Source organism: Dreissena polymorpha, chromosome 2, assembly GCF_020536995.1.
Source record: "Dreissena polymorpha isolate Duluth1 chromosome 2, UMN_Dpol_1.0, whole genome shotgun sequence".
Taxonomy (NCBI): Eukaryota; Metazoa; Mollusca; class Bivalvia; order Myida; family Dreissenidae; genus Dreissena; species Dreissena polymorpha.
Window position 1 is genome coordinate 79,146,877 of NC_068356.1, and position 20,340 is coordinate 79,167,216.

At 34.9% G+C, this 20,340-nt stretch overlaps 1 protein-coding gene across 5 annotated transcripts in view; it reads left to right on the forward strand.

Moving 5' to 3' along the window:
• Positions 1-14,115, forward strand: part of LOC127867731 (coronin-2B-like) — a 55,712-nt gene extending 41,597 nt beyond the window's left edge. For 3 of the 5 annotated variants that reach the window (XM_052409078.1, XM_052409081.1, XM_052409079.1), the window contains 2 exons: positions 1,244-1,336; positions 9,645-14,115. In XM_052409078.1, the coding sequence (XP_052265038.1) occupies positions 1,244-1,336; positions 9,645-9,800 (249 nt within the window). In that variant the 3' untranslated portion in view covers positions 9,801-14,115. The remainder of the gene's footprint in view (positions 1-1,243; positions 1,337-9,644) is intronic. The other 2 variants (XM_052409080.1, XM_052409082.1) reach the window with 1 other exon arrangement.
• Positions 14,116-20,340: the final 6,225 nt, after the last annotated feature.

Sequence of the window (20,340 nt, forward strand, 5' to 3'; positions counted from 1 at the left end):
GTCTATCAGTCTGTTAGTAACTCTTATGTGTGCACCCCATATCTCCTGAACCCTTTGACAGATTGAGGTGATTAGCAGAATGCTAGAGTTTAGACTTTGTGTCTGCTGCATATCTCTTATACCTTTGAAAGATTTTCATGAAACTTAGCAACAATCTAACAGTCATTGGGAATATGTGAAGCTGACATGAGTCAGTCAGGAGTCAGTCACAACAGTTCAAGGCCAAGGTCACATTTTAATATCAAATAGTTGGGCCTTTATTGTTTGCATAGCTTTTATACCATTGAAGATTTTCATGAAAATTTAATGTTATAAGAAACATTTCCAGAATTCATGAGTCAATGATTGCTTTAAGTCAAGGTCACCACTTCAAGGCCAAAGGTATTTTGGAGGGGTATATAACTGTCTCTTGGAGTTCTTTGTTCAACAATTGTTTCAAAAATCAAATTAAAATATAGTTTTATCATACTGTTATTTTAACAGTGTTTTTTAATATGTAGTCAAATTATGATTACCAGTATACCAATATTTAAAAAGACAATTTCAAGTAAAGTTTAGATAAGTGATAATTGGATAGGTAGTTGTGCAGTTTGCTTGCAGACTCATTGATGTTTGTATTCATGAACATGATTGCCCAGATAAGTTAACAACGTCAATATGTTAATTCCCCTGACCCTATTACCAGAATGAATACCAGCATTGCATGCAGTATTATTGCAAAAAAGTTGTGGTACATAAATTTGTATGTATCCATTTATATTTTAAATACTTGTTTATGCATCCAAAGATTCTTTAATCCTACATGTATGTGATTATGTTAATCCAGAGAGGTCATTGAACACTTGCTTAGTATGCAGTTATTTAAATGCTAGTAATACATATTCATATAATGGAACAAACTGGATTCCTTTACAGTGCTACAGTACATCTAAAGCAAAATAAATAACTCCTCCAATTGCAAAAAAAACATACAATCAAGGATTTATCGTAAAGATGTTGGAATATTTCTATTTAAGATACCAAATTGTTGAAAGCAATATGACGACATGAATTAGTCTTTCTGTTTTATTGTTAACAAAAATGGGTGGGGCATCTAGGGGGGGGGGGGGGGGAGCATTTATTAGGGAATATGTTAAGCTCAATTTATTATGCTTGAGTTGTCACTGTACACAGACTCTTTCTTCAGCATATTTCTTTGCTTAACTGACCTGTTTCCATTTTCCTATGTATATCCTGCTTGTAGATAGTACACATTAAGAAAACCTGGTCTCCGGTAGCCCAACCTGAACACCCAACATGGGACGAGGGTTCTCAGCCCCCTGATACTGATCCAGAAGTAAGTGATGTTTGCAGTGTGATGGGAACACTTGACAGTAAAATAGACCTCATTAGGATATCAATTGATTCCTTGATACAAACAAATTTAACCCTTTACCACTTAGATACGTATTTTGACGCATTTGTAGTCCCAATGAGAGTTAAATTTAACAAGAGATTGCCAAGCAATAAATTCCCCTACATAAATTCCCCTACCGGTGAAACTCCACCATTGTCAGAAGATGTTTAGCTTCACTGGCCAAAGGCCAGCGGGGCTTATGTCATGGTCCTGTGTCCGTCGTGCGTGCATCCGTGCGTGCGTGCGTTAACTTTTCCTTAAAACATCTTCTCCTAAACTACTGGTCCAATTCTGATGAAATTTCTCAGGAATGTTCCTGGGGTGAACCTCTTTCAAATTTGTTTAAATTATGCCCCTGGGGTCAAATTTGACTCTGCCCCGGGGGTCACAAAAAATGAAAATTTGCTTATATAAGGCCTATTTTGTGAAAACTTTCAAAATCTTCTCGTCCATAACCATTGGGTCTAGGGCCATCAAATTTGGTATGTAGAGACATCTAATAGTCCTCTACCAAATTTCTTCAAATTATGCCCCTGGGGTCAAATTTGACCCTGCCCGGTGGGTCACAAAATTGAACATATGCTTATATAATGCCTATTTTGTGAAAACTTTCAAAATCTTTCGTCCATAACCATTGGGCCTAGGGCTATCAAATTTGGTATGTAGAGACATCTAATAGTCCTCTACCAAAGTTCTTCAAATTATGCCCCTGGGGTCACATTTGACCCTGCCCCGGGGGTCACAAGAATGAACATATGCTTATAATAGGCCTTTTTTGTGAAAACTTTAAAAATCTTTCTGTCCATAACTGTATGGCATAGGGCTACCAAATTTGGTATGTAGTGACATGTAATAGTTCTCTTCTTAGTTTGTTCAAATTATGCCCCTGGGGTCAAATTTGAAACTGCCCCGGGGGTCACAAAAATGAACATACGTTAAATAAGGCCTATTTTGTGCAAACTTTGAAAATCTATATGTCCATAACCGTATGGCATAGGGCTATTAAATTTGGTATGTAGTGACATCTAATAGTTCTCTAACAAATTTGTTCAAATTAAGCCCCTGGGGTCAAATTTGACCCTGCCCGGGGGTCACAAAAATGAACATATGCTTATATAAAGCCTATTTTGTGCAAACTTTGAAAATCTTTTTGTCCATAACTGTAGGGCTTAGGGCTACCAAATTCGGTATGTAGTGACATTAAATAGTTCTCTACTTAGTTTGTTCAAATTATGCCCCTGGGGTCAAATTTGACACTGCCCCGGGGGTCACAAAAATGAACAAATGCTTATATAAGGCCTATTTTGTGCAAACTTGAAAAATCTACTTGTCCATAACTGTATGGCATAGGGCTACCAATTTTGGTATGTAGTGACATCTAATAGTCCTCTACCAAAGTTGTTCAAATTATGCCCCAGGGGTCAAATTTGACCCTGCCCCGGGGGTCACAAAATGAACATATGCTTATATAAAGCCTATTTTGTGCAAACTTTTAAAAAGCTTCTTGTCCATAACTGTAGGGCCTAGGGCTACCAAATTTGGTATGTAGTGACATCTAATAGTTCTGTACTTAGTTTGTTCAAACTATGCCCCTGGGGTCAAATTTGACCCTGCCCTGGAGGTCACAAAAATGAACATACGCTTAAATAAGGCCTATTTTGTGCAAACTTTAAAAATCTACTTGTCCATAACCGTATGACATAGGACTACCAAATTTGGTATGTAGTGACATCTAATAGTCCTCTACCAAGTTTGTTCAAATTAAGCCCCTGGGATCAAATTTAACTGTTCCCCAGGGGTCACAAAAATGAATTTATGCTTATATTGGGCCCATTTTGTGCAAACTTTAAAAATCTTCTGTCCATAACCATTGGGCCTATTTCTACCAAATTCGGTATATATTAAAATCTTAAAGTTCTCTACCAAGTTATTTCAAATATGCCCCTGGGGTCAAATTTGACCCTGTCCCGGGGGTCACAAAGATGAACATATGCTTAAATAAGGCCTATTTTGTGCAAACTTTAAAAACTTCTTGTTCATAATTATAGAGCCTAGGGCTACTAAATTTGGTATGTAGTGACATCTAATAGTCCTCTACCAAATTTGTTCAAATTATTCCCCTTGGCTCAAATTTGACTCTGCCGCAGGGGTCACAAAACTGAACATATGCTTATATAAAGCCTCTTTTGTGCAAACTTTAAAAATCTTCCTGTCCATAACCAATGGGTCTAGGGCTACCAAATTTGGTATGTAGTGACATCTTATAGTTCTCTACCAAGTTTGTTCAAATTATGCCCCTGGGGCCAAATTTATATATAAAAATGATCACCCTTCCAACTTTAAGCGCCTAGTGGGACGAGGGATAGAAAGAGAAAGTCACATGCTTGAGTACATTTCAACCCATGCACATTGCACGCTTTTTTCGCATAAAAAACAGTGGAGCGATACAGGGCCATCATGGCCCTCTTGTTTGTATGTGTTGCCATAGCAACCAGAATTCTTGACATAGGAACAAAATGAAACGATGTGCATAATCTCCACATTGCAATCTATCCATGTTTCAAGTTTCATGAACAAATATGAAGAACTTTTAAAGTTATCGCAGGATTCAGAAAAGTGTGACAGACAGACAGACAGACAGACAGACAGACTGACTGACTGACTGACTGACTGACTGACTGACTGACTGACTGACTGACTGACTGACTGACTGACTGACTGACTGACTGACTGACTGACTGACTGACTGACTGACTGACTGACTGACTGACTGACTGACTGACTGACTGAACTGACTGACTGACTGACTGACTGACTGACTGACTGACTGACTGACTGACTGACTGACTGACTGACTGACTGACCTGACTGACTGACTGACTGACTGACTGACTGACTGACTGACTGACTGACTGACTGACTGACTGACTGACTGACTGACTGACTGATACTGACTGACTGACTGACTGACTGACTGACTGACTGACTGACTGACTGACTGACTGACTGACTGACTGACTGACTGACTGACTGACTGACTGACTGACTGACTGACTGACTGACTGACTGACTGACTGACTGACTGACTGAACTGACTGACTGACTGACTGACTGACTGACTGACTGACTGACTGACTGACTGACTGACTGACTGACTGACTGACTGACAGAGCGCAAACCATGAGTCCCCTCCGGTTTCACCGGTAGGGTACAATAAAAGACCAGTCCTTTCTTACTATATTTAAGTTTTAAAGGCTTTATTTCCAACCCTTAGTTACTGATGGGCAGCAAACAACATAAAACCTGAACAGACTGCGAGTTACTCGCAGGCTGTTCTGGTTTTATGCTGTTTGCATATAGCCATTTTCACTTTGCCTCTGCATGGGAAAGGGTTAAGTATTCTATTAATTGATTGTGTTGTGTGAATATTCAAATATTGACAAAAGACTTAAGGTCACTTTATAGTGAAAGACAGTACTCAACCCCATGGGTAAATTGTAAGTACTTTGCTAGTAAGTTGGTAGACAATTTCTGTTTTCACTGATTTCCAAATAAAATCATTTTGCCCACATTATTGTCTCAGTATGCTTTATTATGCCCCCCTTCGAAGAAGAGGGGTATACTGTTTTGCTCATGTCGGTCCGTTCGTATGTCCGTATGTCCATCCACCAGATGGTTTCCGGATGATAACTCAAGAACACTTAGGCCTAGGAAAATGAAACTTCATAGGTACATTGATCATGACACGCTGATGACCCCTATTGATTTTCAGGTCACTAGGTCAAAGGTCAAGGTCACGGTGACCCGAAATAGTAAAATGGTTTCCGGATGATAACTCAAGAACGCTTATGCCTAGGATCATGAAACTTCATAGGTACATTGATCATGACTTGCAGATGACCCCTATTGACTTTCAGGTCACTAGGTCAAAGGTCAAGGTCATGGTGACTTGACACAGTAAAATTGTTTCTGGATGATAACTCAAGAAAGCTTACGCCTAGGATCATGAAACTAAATGGGTACATTGATCATGACTCGCAGATGACCCCTATTGATTTTTAGGTCACTATAAGGTCAAAGGTCAAGGTCACAGTGCCAAAAAACATATACACACAATGGCTGCCACTATAACTGACAGCCCATATGGGGGGCATGCATGTTTTACAAACAGCCCTTGTTTATTTAATATTTATGTCCAAATAGGATCTAGGGTCGTATTCCAGAAACATCTTAAGTCATTTCCTAATATTTTTACTTAAGTTCAAAATTACAATGTTTTGTATTTCTTTACTAAATAAAGACATGCATGTTTTTTTTGTATTTCTCAAATAACATTGACATAATGATGCTATTTTGATGTAAATTTCAATGCCTAAATATTGCAGTATAAAATGATACACTTGAGAACAATTTCCAATTTAAGGATAAAAATAAAATTTAACTTAAGATGCTTCTGGAATACCACCCCAGGTCTGTTTAAAGATGTACCAAACCCAGCAGTATGTGCTTTATACAGTGTGGCTGATAAAATATGAAAGGAAGTCAGATTTTTCCTCAGTATTCAGATTGTTTGAGTTGGCTTGTGTGTCATAATGGGCTCACGTTTGTCTACAAAGTACCAACTCAGAAGTATACCAGGCTAATGTTAACTCTTTCAGTGTTTGAACCGAATTTTGAAGGCCTTTGCAAACAGTTTGGATCCAGATGAGACGCCACAGAACATGGCGTCTCATCAGGATCCAAACTGTTTGCTATTCTGATAGTATTCTTTGTAAAAAATCGAAGAAAATGCTAATTTTAGAAATGCAGCAGACAACATTTTAGCAGAAGACAAATTTCCCAGCATGCAAAGGGTTAACCTGATACAGAGGAAATTACATGCTTGAGCTGTTCAGTGCAATAGTATTTCGTATTGTTCTTGCACATCTATACTGTAATGAAACCATTACAGTACATGTATTGCTTAACGCTTTGATTGATTTAACTGTATTCTGCTACAGAAACCAATTAATTATCATAATGATATTTTGAAATAACCATGCATTAAGGTGAATGTCTGATTAAAGTTAGAAAGTTTCTTTTGATTTGCAAAATGTCGCTTATGCTTATGACATTCAGTAACAGCGTTGTCAGAAATACCAGTTACTGTGATCTGAATCTATAGAATTAACCTTAACAGTAACTGTTGCTTTTAACAACTGATCTCTGTAAGTTATTCTTGTATATGTAAGTTGATCTCCACCAAATCCAAGTTTGTTCCAATAAACCAATTATTGGGCTCTTTAAGGTAAAAGTTGTCATTATTATATTTTTGTTTTTATGTAAAAATACTTATATAACTCAATAACTTGGGTAGTTTCATAAGGCAGAATTTTGTCTCAATAAATTTTGAGCCATTTTTAATAAGTACAAATCCTTGATTTCTGTGATAGATATTCAGAAGAAATGAGAAAGTGAGATGCCAGGATCATAGTGTGTTGTGTTTGCATAGAGTTAGCATTAACTTTGAGTTCTTCATATCAATTTAAGGACTGTCTTTAATGGCACTGTTATTTTTTCTCTCTGTGTTTTGGAAATGAAAAATTGACAGGGTGCATTGGGTATTTGGCATTAAAATTGCAACTGCACAAACATGTTGATATCTTCTGCACAGTTTTGCTATAATCAAAATAATTGTTGTAGCTGGCTAGACACGATTTTTAATAAAAATGAGCCCCTTACAGTTTCAATCCACTTGTGTATTTCCTGTCATTTGTCCCTAATTAAGCCATAAACAGCTGTCGATTTGTGTGATTAGCCCCCAGGCATGTGTACAGACGATCTAACCTTCGTCAGCTAAAGTGCACGCTTCATTGACTGTAAGTAATAAACTGCGCTATTTGATTGGCTGAAGAAGATACATTCAACTAATGAAATTCATCCATACATTTAGCTATAGATAAATGTTTACAAATGGCTGCCGCATGAAACTTGTGAAAAACAATCTTTCAATTTGTAGCAATTTAAGAGTTTAGACGAACACAATGGACAATCATTATTATTTTCTAGGTAATTTCTTTGATGAATTTAATTGGTATTAGCTCTTTAGAGTGATAATCCTTTTGAGTAACAAGTTATTGCCAGTGAAATTTAACTGCACACTTAATGAATGGCAATTATTTATTTATTTTTATTTGTTTTTTTTTACAAATCGGGCTAACTGCTTTGATGTTCATCCATAGTTTTTAAAATTAAAAGACTCAAAAATGAAGAATTACTTTGCTATATGAAACTAAATCATTTTCTTAAAGCGTGACAACATCGAGGCAGCAACACCCGAATTAAACTACACAAGAAACCTAACGACTCCCTTTGTTGACACTTTTGTAAACGAAATTGATACCCAATTCAATGATTTGCAGACTAAGGCAGCCATGGGATGGAAGTTTATACCTGAACAAATGTGCTCCTCTCCTGTCAGTGCTAGTGAACTTGAATGGTTCAATGATGATCTCCCTTCCCCTCAGTCCCTCCCTGCCGAGTTACACTTTATATGGCAGGCTAGGTGAAAAGGTGTACCCAACCCACCTACTTCCCTTCAGGGCTCTGTTGCACATTGTGATTCCCAGCTGTACCCCACCATTTACACTGTTTTGTCCATATCATGTGTGTTCCCTGTCACATCATGCGAGTGTGAAAGGAGTATCAGTGCCCAAGGACTTGTTAAGACAAAACTAAGATCATCAATGGGTCAGGACAGGTTGTCCGCTGTGTGCCTGCTTTCCATTCATAGGGACATGGACATAAACATTTTAATGTTGTACCTAAGTTGACCCAATAGGATATCCAACAAGGTTAAATAGGAGGTCCACCCTTCTAACTCTGTTAAAAAAGTTATGGATAAAGATAATGTCTCCCACCACTTTAGTGGTTTGAGAGACATTTGATTTACCCCTGTGTGTCTGTCTGTCCGTGTGTCTGTCACATTTGATGTGTGAACTCCAAGTTATTTTTTGTTTCACATGCACTTTTATCATGCAAAATGCTGATTAGATAGCAGGAAATCGCATCATTTCAAGGTGCCATTTAAAAAAAAAATCGACGACGGAAGGGGACACCCCTCCCGCACCCTCCCCTGTTGAGCTCCCCCTCTGAAAATTTTCTGGATACGCCTCTGATTGTTACATACAAACATCTTTAGTTACTTGTGAAATGCACTTGTCTGGTCATGTGGGTTTTCTTGGGGTGTGTTGCACATTTTTTTTCTTGACATCAGGACATAATTGTGTAATTTGTCGTTCTGCATATCTATAAAATCCCTCAACATTAAATGTTATAAGTAAGAATTAAATGTTTCAAGTAAGCACTTATCTTTGTCACACACACACATTCTCCACAATCTACTTGTGACAAATTAAAATTATTTCAAATTCAATAATTGACCTGTTAAAATGATAATTTCATAAGTAGAAGAATATAAGACTGCTATGTTCCCCTTGTTTGCTAAGCATACCTTTGATTTGCTTCTTTCAGATAATTGCTAGATAGACTCTTTTTGACTCATGTATACATTTTACTGGCTTCTTAGCATTTGAAAGTGTACAATGTATGTAACTTTGTTAACCGTTTACTTGAATTGAGATTTTATTGTTCGTTATTATTTCTCTAAATCAAGTTTGAAAAACTCAAATATGAAACAGATACCCTGTTTTTAAAGCTTCACTGTTTTTGGAGAAAACCTGAGGTATAGTCATAGCCAGCTCGTTGTGCGCTGTCCGGCGTCTGCCGTTCGTGTTGTGCTAAAACCTTAACATAGGCTCTAAAATCAAAGTGCTTCCACATACAACTTTGAAACTTCATATGTAGATGCACCTTGATGAGTTCTACATGCCACACCCATTTTTGGGTCACTAGGTCAAAGGTCAAGGTCACTTCTGTCCTGACAAGCTTTCATTCATTCAAAACTGCACCCATAGCCGAGCTTGGCACCAGCTATGCGGTGCTCTTGTTTTAAATGTTGAGTTCTTTAAGAACTACTTATTTGTTGTGTGCAGCTTAATATAAAAAACTTAACATTTAGGCATAGATTGACAACTTTTTGTATTGTTAATTTTAATTCAAAATTCACCAGATGTGTCTCTTAAATTAATAAGACAAGAGACCGTGGCACATTTCAGGTCATCTTATTTTCAGTGCAATAGCACTCTAAAATTCTTAATGTACACAAAGTGATGTTTCATAACATAATAATATTCTCTTGTGTCCATAGTTACGCAAGGCCTACTTCCAGCAAGTGAAGGAAATCAAAGCGCTGAGAGAACAACTTGCACTAAAGGACAAACGAATCCATCAACTTGAAGATGAAATTGTTAAATTTCGAGCAGGTTCAGGCCACGCTTCAGGAGCTGATGAGAGTAACTGCTGATAATGGTGAGCCTTGTTCTGAGAAAAATGGGCTTAATGCATGTGGGTAAATTGTCATCCAAGATTAGCCTGTGCAGTCCGCACAGGCTAATCAGGGACGACACTTTCCGCCTAAACTTGATTTTCAGTTAGGAGGGTCTTTCTTGAAACTAAAAATACCATAAAAGTGGAAGGTGTCGTCCCTGATTAGCCTGTGCTGACTGCACAGGCTAATCTGGGACGACACTTTACGCACATGCATTATGCCCAGTTTTTTCAGAACACGACTCATGGTGGTCTTCATGTTGTTACATGAATATGATTGGTAATCACAGATTGTCTCGAATTTTATTTGAAAATAGTGTAAACATGGTCTCTTGACCAGGGCTTACATGCACAGATCATCGCTATTTTCAGGTTTTGAAAATTGATCTGAAATTGTATCATAATTAGTTCAGATTGAATTCGTATTTTACAGCCATTTCACAATTTGTAATTTGATCTGAAATTTGCCCTTTGGAAATCCTAGATCAAAGCGGGAATCAGTAAAATACAATTATTTACAAGTTAATGAACATGGCAAAATATACACCACATTGTATTTAAGTTTAGTTTCTAAATTAAGATTTGTTTCTTCAATGTGTTTTTAAAGTTGAATTTATTGAAAGCGGCATAGTCTTATACAGTTTAATACAATTTAAATCAGGAAAGTTGCTTTAAAAATCAATTTGAAAGTATACCCATTGTTAAAAATATGAAAACAGACTCTTGGTCGTTTGAAAGTTCATTAGATGTTATCTGTAAGACTGTTTTTAGGTTAGAATACACTGTGATATATCTAAAGGACTTTTTGTCTTGTAATAGGTTACATTAAATAATGCATAGAAGGTAACCATACACTTTTTGTCTCTTGACAATACACTACATGTAATGACTATGCTATATAGGTAGGACTGTTTTTCAGTTTGCACACTGTATATTAATATCATTAAGACTGCGTAGTTGACAAAGAATTGAAACATTGTCTCTAATCTCTTCACTTTTATATTGTAAATGTGGTGCCACAGCAATAGATCTCGAGTGTTCTTAAGTGTTTACAGTAATGTTCAAATAGAAAGTTATGCTGATCTGATAAACTGTTGTCATGTGTTTTATATTGCTTTATTTGCATATCTAAGTTTTATGCTTGGACTTCAAACGGTAACCAACTAAGCTGGTCAATAAAATAAGTGTTGAAAGATCATTCCAAGTTCAATAAAGAATTTAAACAACACACTTTTTATAGGAGGTTATGAAAGCTAAGAATCATTCTTAAGAATATAATTTCTTTCTTTCTATTAACAAATTCTGTGTTATAATAACTTATAACAGTCACGAAAATTTGGTTTTATGTTCACTTGAATGTTCAATTTAGATAGTCAATGTAATAATTGTTAATTAATTTATTGTTTTGAATATTCACTGCCACTACATTTTTTAAGGTAGAGCTAATTTGTTACAAAAGTGTTTATATTGTTGATTTTTATTTTAATAATTTGCCATGAAGTCAAATTGGCCAGTTTAAGTGTTCAATATTTTTCTAAAGACCAGACAGGGTTCAGGAAAATATGTTTTTCCACACTTTATTCAATTTTTGTTTTTGGAGATTCATATGTTTTAGGACATTCACTAATTGGTTCAAATGTTTTGTTTGTTTTTTGCCTGTTCAAATTTAATACGTTCTATAACACAATTGTTATGTTGAATAATTTGTCTCATACATGATGTGTTCAACAAAATGTTATTTCCATAGTTGTGGTAATAAGAAGTTATACTTTTAAACTGGCTCATTCATGTATGTGCAAACGGGAGGAAAACAGGATTTTAGGTTACAAGGATTGGAAAATAGTTCAGAGCTTACTTATATTTGCTATTTAAATGATTGAATACAATATTGTTTATAAATAATCATTTGAACCATGGGGCCCATATTTGTTCTTTCAGTACTTATTGTAGAGCACATTAGAGTTTTCACACAACAAATATGGGAAAAGCACTTATTTTTTAGCCATGGCCACTTGCTAAAGAACATCCCTGAATTTCATTATAATAGTCTGTTAATCAATAATAGTTAAATATTGTACAGCTTTTGGAATAAATTCACAAAAATAATAATATTCTTTACTTTCATGACGTGAGCGACTCTTCTTTGCAAAAGAATGTTAACAATTCTTAAGTAGTTAAAATGAATTCAGACTTTGTTTAAGTGAACTTACCGGTATTGCACTTCTGCTCCCTCATCACCTCTTTATGGTTACAGAAATGCATTGTCTTTAAAATATCAATTTTGCTTTTCAGGTGAATCACTTCGTTCATATCAGTTGTTAATGTACAAAGTATGATTTTTATTGACAGTGTTCTAAGAAAATAACGTTTCATTCTTTTATCATTTTAGCAATATTTACATTTTTAACAAAACATTAAAAAGAATTTACAGGAGACTTAAGGAATGAATAAAATTAACAAAATATCCTTTAGATTTCACAATGGTGCTTTGTGAAATACAGAACATGCTTTACTCTAGTGCTTTGTAGAATTCATGCCATGCTTTGTTCTTTTTTTTTACTGTAGGCAACGTTTTCTTAATGAGAAATACAGACCCTGCTTCATTCTTGTGACATTTTTGTCTGAAGTTGATATCCCTTAGTTTGTTCGAAAAATGCATTCCTCGTGTTAGTTGTTGTTAACATTCCTAAAATATTCGATACATTTCTATTTTATTTTAATTATTGTGAAATCTTTTGTGTAATGTCAATTGTGTTTTACTTGAATATTTAATTTAACCGTCCTGCAATATTTTGACCAAAGAATTACCTACATTTTTTGGCTAGATTGAACTTTACTGGTACGCAGTTGTTTACCACTATCGACAAAGCAGGGGTTTGGGGGCACTAAGGAAATATATAGGATAAAAAGGATTATAAGGTGTTGCGTTAGTTGTTATGTGTTAGGTGTTAAGGGTTAGGGTTATGGTTAGGGTACGCTGTTTGATGTTAAGTGTTGCGTACCGGTAAAGTTCAATCGTCCCCATTTTTTTACGTTGCTGGAGCACAGGGTGCTTTGTGGTGAGCTTTCATGATCGCCTTTTGTCACTTGTGGGTATTACATTGTCTGTGATGCGTCATAGGTCCATACATTTATATTGTGAACACTCCGGAAGTCACATTTATTGCCCAATCTTCATGAAGTTGGTCTAAACATTTGTCCAAATAACAAAGTAGAGTTAAAAATTTTGTCATGCGGGGTCAAAAAAGTAAGAAGAAACTAAATCAAATTAAAGGAAAAGCTTGTGAATACTAGAAGTCACACTTTTTGCCAAACCATCATGAAACTTCCTCAGCACATTTGTGCGATTTATATCACAATTTAGTTTGAACTTATGCAATTTAAGTTTGAAAAACATGGCCACCAGGAAGACGGGCAGTTTTTTTATATGGCTATAGTGAAACCTTGTAAACATAATACAAGTCATAGTTTGTGCACAATCATCATGAATGTCTTTCAGAACGCTTGTTCTAATGCCATCTAGATCTGGTTTCAAAGTGGTTCCAGCCCGTAGAAAAACATGGATGTCAGGTGGCAATGCTGTTTTCCATATAATACCTCTAGTGAAACAGAAACAATTTTAACTCTCCAAAGACCTTTTTTACCAATCTTCATGAAACCTTCTCAGAACATTTGTTCTTATGATTTCTCAGGCGAGTTTGAAAATGGTTCCAATCTCTTTTTAAAAAATGGCTGCTAGGGGTCAGGTTGGTTTCTTCCTTGTATGGGTATATTGAAACTTTGTGAATACTTAAACAAGATTGCATCTTAATCAGAACAACTGTTCCTATAATATATCAGCCAAGTTCAAAATGATTCCCAATATACATGTATCACAAAGGTTCATCAGAACAGTTCAGTTCCATTGGAGCAGTTCAGTTCCATTGGAGCAGTTCAGTTTCATGGGAGCAGTTCAGTTCCATTGGAGCAGTTCAGTTCCATTGGAGGAGTTCAGTTCCATTGGAGCAGTTCAGTTCCATTGGAGCAGTTCAGTTCCATTGGAGCAGTTCAGTTCCATTGGAGGAGTTCAGTTCCATTGGTGCTCAGGTGAGCGCTCTAAGGCCTTTGGTCCTCATGTTTGTTTTGTTGGAGTTTTATTACATGTCCTTTGAGACTCATCATATTTACATGTTTTGTTTGTTTTATTTACATGGAACATTCCTTTAATCTAAGGGAAAGGTTTTCATTACATACGTTCATGCACATTATTTATTATATTGCTGTATTTGATTGTTCACTATTCAAAAATAAAAGCTTAGTAAGCCATGTAACGCTATCTCATGCACAAATTCACAGAAAGAATTGAGTGAACTGCAATATTTTGTGCTATATTTTCATTCATATCTCTCCATTAGTGTTCTTTATCAGCCTTTAAAACAATTATTTTTTATTCAAAGGTGTGTATGTGCTAACATCGTCATTGTACAAATCCTCTTAAAGCTATGTACACTTAAAAAATAACTACTTTTCAAAAACTGAATCTAAATAATATTATATCAATTGCAAATGACAGTTTTACATATTAATTGCATATTTTATATATATAATAGCCTGTGATGTCTCTGAAGTTTATTGATTTACTACTCTAGCATGTATAAAGTGTATATTTCAATCAAACTAACATTAACGATAATCATGTATTTCTTACATACATTATCGTTTTCACTGAAATCAAGGTAGTTTTCTTCCATTAGAACTAATGCCATTTTAGCATTTATAGATGAGTTATTTTCAAACGACAGGGTCTTAACTGAACAGATCTGTTTTTATTTGCTAGTAAACAATTATTCCTCAGACATAATTTATGTACACTTCATCAATATGAAACATTATATTACATATTTTAAATGTATCATCTTTTAAATTTCTTCTTAATTATAAAATCTGATTTATGTACACTTTGAATCTGTGATTTATATAGACTTGTATAACATTGATTTCAAAGCTGGTGTAATTCAGTGTTTTCTGATCTTGTTTTATGCATTCCAGTTGGTGATCTGACTTGTTTGATAATCATTAGGTTAATACACTATGTTATATGATACCTTCATATTATTTTAGCCTTATTGCATTGAAAGCATTGAATTTTTAATTATACACCCATGTCCATTTTAGAGCTAGTTTCTTTATAAAGATCTTTGGGGCACGAAATAGTTGTATCTAAATCAGAAATGTACATTGAATGTTCCATGAGCAAATGTACATGATCGCAGTTGTAGGTACGTAAGTTGCAAACGTAAATTACTAGACACGGTAACATTTTGGTGTATATTTACATGTTCAGTGTCTTGCTCTCTGCTCAGTTTGACTTTTCCTGCATTCAACCCTAAACAATATTGTTGAATGCTTTTGTGAGTGAAATATACAGGGTTTATGGACATCATAGTCTTTATGTAAAAAAGAGAAGATATAGCTTACACAAATGAAGTGTATAAGTATAAAATGTTATATAAAAAAATGTAATGATAAAATGTCCCACTAGAATCTAGTGGTCCGAGTATTGTCTCATCTATACTGTATTTTGAAAGTTCTTTCATCTTTATGCATGTGTAAATGTGTAATTTTAGTAGTTTTATTGTAATTTCATGTTGTTAATGCATAAGAGTCTTGAATTATAGTAATATCAAGTAAACCTAATTATGACACATGTTGATTATTTATGTTTATATACCAATCTTAAGTAAAGACAATTAAGACATATAATGGTTAAAATCTTATGAAGAGATTTAAAATTTATATAAAAATAAGAAATTGAAAGAATGTATATCTACATGAAACAAAAAAAAGTTGGGAAATTAAGTTTTTATTCAAATATTAAGTTGTAAAATTTCAAATTTGTATAAAGAAGATTTGACAGAATTTAAAATCGCCGTGGCGTAGTGGATATGGTGTCCGCCTAGCGATCGGCAGGTCACGGGTGTGATCCCCACTGTGGGAGCGTTCTTTACATCTTCCCAATAGACACCAAGGAAACGGACTCAAGAGCGTTTCATAATAATAAGCTTAGGCTTGTTATGCAATCGAGCTTAAATAAATAGGTTAAAAATAAAAATAAATAAGTAAATCCAAAGTTTATATAACATAAGTACATGTTAAATGAGAACAATTTAGTTTTTATAAAACTCATAAGTAAAGAACATTCAACTGTATATAAAAGTATTAAGTTCAGAAAAATATATCAAATCTTGAGTAGATAGGATTTAATTTTTTAAACAAATATTAGCTTGAAAAAAATCTAGATAATATTAAAGTGATATTATGGGCATCTAACAGTTTATAGGTGTCTATCGCAACCGTTGTTTATTTTTGGTGTTTTCAGTTCATATACACTTATATTTGTTAATGCAGCATCAACATACTAAAACAATATACCGGAAACAGAAAAATAATGCATTTGAATATCAACCGTATTTTCGTTTGACAACTGATCATGCATGTACGATTTGAACCTAAATTTAGTTTTAGTGCAGATTCGTTCATACGACACAAAGACACACTTTTGTTTTACGGATCATTTCGGCTTACAGGACTGGGTGGGTCACGTAAGAATATCGAATATAAATATTTTTATAAACAACTGGCAGCAAGATGAGTTGCAGATAATTGATCAGTAACCACATTTAACTAACTCTTTTGACCTGTTAATTCTGTTCAGCTCAATTCAACAGTGCAAAATGCCCATAATATCACTTTAAATAATTGAGGATAGAGCATATATTGTAGAGCAAATAAGTTTATACAAAAATAAGAAGAGCAAACTCAAGTTTATATATTACAATATAGAACAAGGAGGAATAAAGTTTATTATACAATAGGTAGTGTATTAATATTTATATAAAGATGTTTTAAAACTCTTTTGTAAATTAAATTAAAATTTATTAAACATTCCTACACAGAGGGCATTTAAGTTAGTATTTCTTTTCACCTAACTTTTGTAAAAGATATTAAAAATAGTAAAAGTAAATAGTTAATTGCGGGAATTCAATGTCATTCTTTCAACAAACAAAGGTAAGTGAAGGACAATAAGGAGGTGATTTAAAAATCATTGGTTCTTTTTACACTTGAAAACATTTGGTCTAAACAAATTTCGTCTGAATGTACATGTTCAAATTATAGATGAATCTGTTTATGTGTGTACTTTTTACATTTAATTGTTCAGGAAAGCAAACTGTTCTGTAGTGTTTTTTGTGTGCCTTTACTGTTATTTTCTGCATAGTTATCTATTACATGTATACGTGGTAACATTTGTTTTAATTGTTGATGTATGTTTATGTCTTAGATATACATGCTTTAAAGTAACATTACTATTCAAAATCAACGAAAATTTCGTACAAGTGTTCGTAAAATAAACTTAACCAATTAAAAATCAGTGTTCCTTATGGCAATTGCCGAAATTTCAAAGTCAGATCTTGTGGTCCGGTAAAATAGATGTTTGTAGATACAAAATGCTCGATTTTATTATTGTTTTGCATATCTATTAATACGACACATGAACACTAAAATGGTGTTTGTGTGTCGTATGAATAGATATATTCGCGGGAATTAATTTTATGGCCACAATTAAATCAAAACGAGCATTTTGTATCTACAAAAATCTATATAATAATACCACATCTAGCGTTGAAATTTTGGCTATTGCTATAAGGAACACTGATTGTTAAGGTGTTTACTTTATTTTACGAAATACTTACAGAAATTCTCGTTTTGAATGTTATAGAGACTTAAATTGTTAATAGATCTAGTTTGTGCTTTCATATAATGTCGTAGTTGTTAAAAGATATTGTTCATGTCTTATTTGAATAAGTGTGTTGATATTGTTAATGGATATAGTGTTTGTCTGAATTAATGTGTCTTAATTCGTTCACGTTTCAATTTTAAAACATGTTTAGATTATAAATTCAACTTTTTCATGTCTTTGGCTTTTCAAAAGAAAATGAATCCATTCCATGTTCTAAAACGTGTGCTAGTTTTTTTTAAATGTGAATTCATGTCGTTACATCAACACAAATATTACTTCATGTTGTGTTTTGTTAAGATTTTTATTCTTTATTCCTTCTTTTATTAAATATACCAATAAAGGTATTATTATTACGAAACTCCGTTTTTGTTTTTACCGGTATTATACCCTTTTTGAAAAAGTGAAAATGTATAGTGCTCTGCGTTTGAATGATGGTCGGATGGTCAGTATCTTGAGAACGATGTTACCTACGACCATGCGAATACGTATGATTTTAGCTTGGGATGACACGAAGAAGACTATCCGTTTTGAGGTAATTAGGTAAAAGGCCAAGATCATTGTGGTCAGTCTATATCCAGCGTCATATGTCGAAAGTCGTGTGTAATCAACGTTTAACTCGTTACCGCATTAGAGGCCAAATTATAAAAAAAAATAGTTCAGAAGACCAGAACTAACAAAGCCATCATAGAAGCCACACTTTTGACTCAACCTTGATGAAACTTGTTCAGAATGTTTATATTGACAATATGGATCCTGGGTCACGTATGTCCAAAAATCAGGTTACCATGTTTAATTTAATAAAGCTTGTATTACACTCTAGAAATGGTTGACCTAATCTTGACGGAAGGTGATCAGAATGTTTGTTTTGATATGTTAGAATTGGAGTCAAACAAAATATAGTCACCAAGTTGAGTCTTCGTCAATGTGTGTGCCTTGAACTCGGGTTAGAGCCTTAGGGCAATATCGTCTGGTCGGCAGATTAAATGGACCGCGCTCTGTGAAAAAGGGGTTTAATGCATGTGCGTAAAGTGTCGTCCCAGATTAGCATGTGCAGGCCGCACAGGCTAATCAGGGACGACACTTTTCGCCTAAACTGAATTTTTGCTAAGAATAAACTTTATGTAAACGAAAAATATCATAAAGGCGGAAAGTGTCTTCCCTGGTTTGCCTGTGCGGACTGCACAGCCTAATCTGGGATGATGCTTTACGGACATGCATTAAACCCCCTGTTAACAGAGCACGTCTCAAATGTAATTTTAGATTTTCACATGAAAATTGTTTCCGCACGATACATTGAGAACTTTTTAGCATATGGTAATCTACATTGGTATGCTGGTTACTTTGGATTCATGAAGAACACGTATATTTAAGTCAGAGGTTAAGGTCACAAATGCATGCACAATTTAAAACCCTCAACAGTTTCACATAACGTGTGTTAGAATTGGTCGTGAAATTATTTCAACGACAGTTCTATCCCTGTGTCAGAATTAACTAGGCCAGTTTCCAGTTACCGGCATAAGTATTTGCATTTCGTACTTGTACGACAGTTCTATCCATGCGTCAGAATTAACTAGGCCAGTTTCCAGTTACCGGCATAAGTATTTGCATTTCGTACTTGTACGACAGTTCTATCGTGTCAGAATTAAATAGGCCAGTTTCCAGTTACTTGCATATGTATGTGCATTTCGTACATGTACGACAGTTCTATCCATGCGTCAGAATTAAATAGGCCAGTTTCCAGTTACTGGCATATGTATGTGCATTTCGTACTTGTACAACAGTTCTATCAATGCGTCAGAATTAAAAGGGCCAGTTTCCAGTTACTGGCATATGTATGTGCATTTCGTACTTGTAAGACAGTTCTATCAATGCGTCAGAATTAAAAGGGCCAGTTTCCAGTTACTGACATAAGTATGTGCATTTCGTACTTGTAGGACAGTTCTATCAATGCGTCAGAATTAAAAGGGCGAGTTTCCAGTTACTGGCATAAGTATGTGCATTTCGTACTTGTACGACAGTTCTATCAATACGTCAGAAATAAAAGGGCCAGTTTCCAGTTACTGGCATATGTATGTGCATTTCGTACTTGTACAACAGTTCTATCAATGCGTCAGAATTAAAAGGGCCAGTTTCCAGTTACTGGCATAAGTATGTGCATTTCGTACTTGTAAGACAGTTCTATCAATGCGTCAGAATTAAAAGGGCCAGTTTCCAGTTACTGGTATAAGTATGTGCATTTCGTACTTGTATGACAGTTCTATCAATGCGTCAGAATTAAAAGGGCCAGTTTCCAGTTACTGGCATATGTATGTGCATTTCGTACTTGTACGACAGTTCTATCAATGCGTCAGAATTAGATGGGCCAGTTTCCAGTTACTGGCATATGTATGTGCATTTCGTACTTGTACGACAGTTCTATCAATGCGTCAGAATTAAAAGGGCCAGTTTCCAGTTACTGGCATATGTATGTGCATTTCGTACTTGTACGACAGTGCTATCAATGCGTCAGAATTAAAAGGACCAGTTTCCAGTTACTGGCATATGTATGTGCATTTCGTACTTGTACGACAGTTCTATCAATACGTCAGAATTAAAAGGGCCAGTTTCCAGTTACTGGCATATGTATGTGCATTTCGTACTTGTACGACAGTTCTATCAATGCGTCAGAATTAAAAGGGCCAGTTTCCAGTTACTTGCATATGTATGTGCATTTCGTACTTGTACGACAGTTCTATCAATA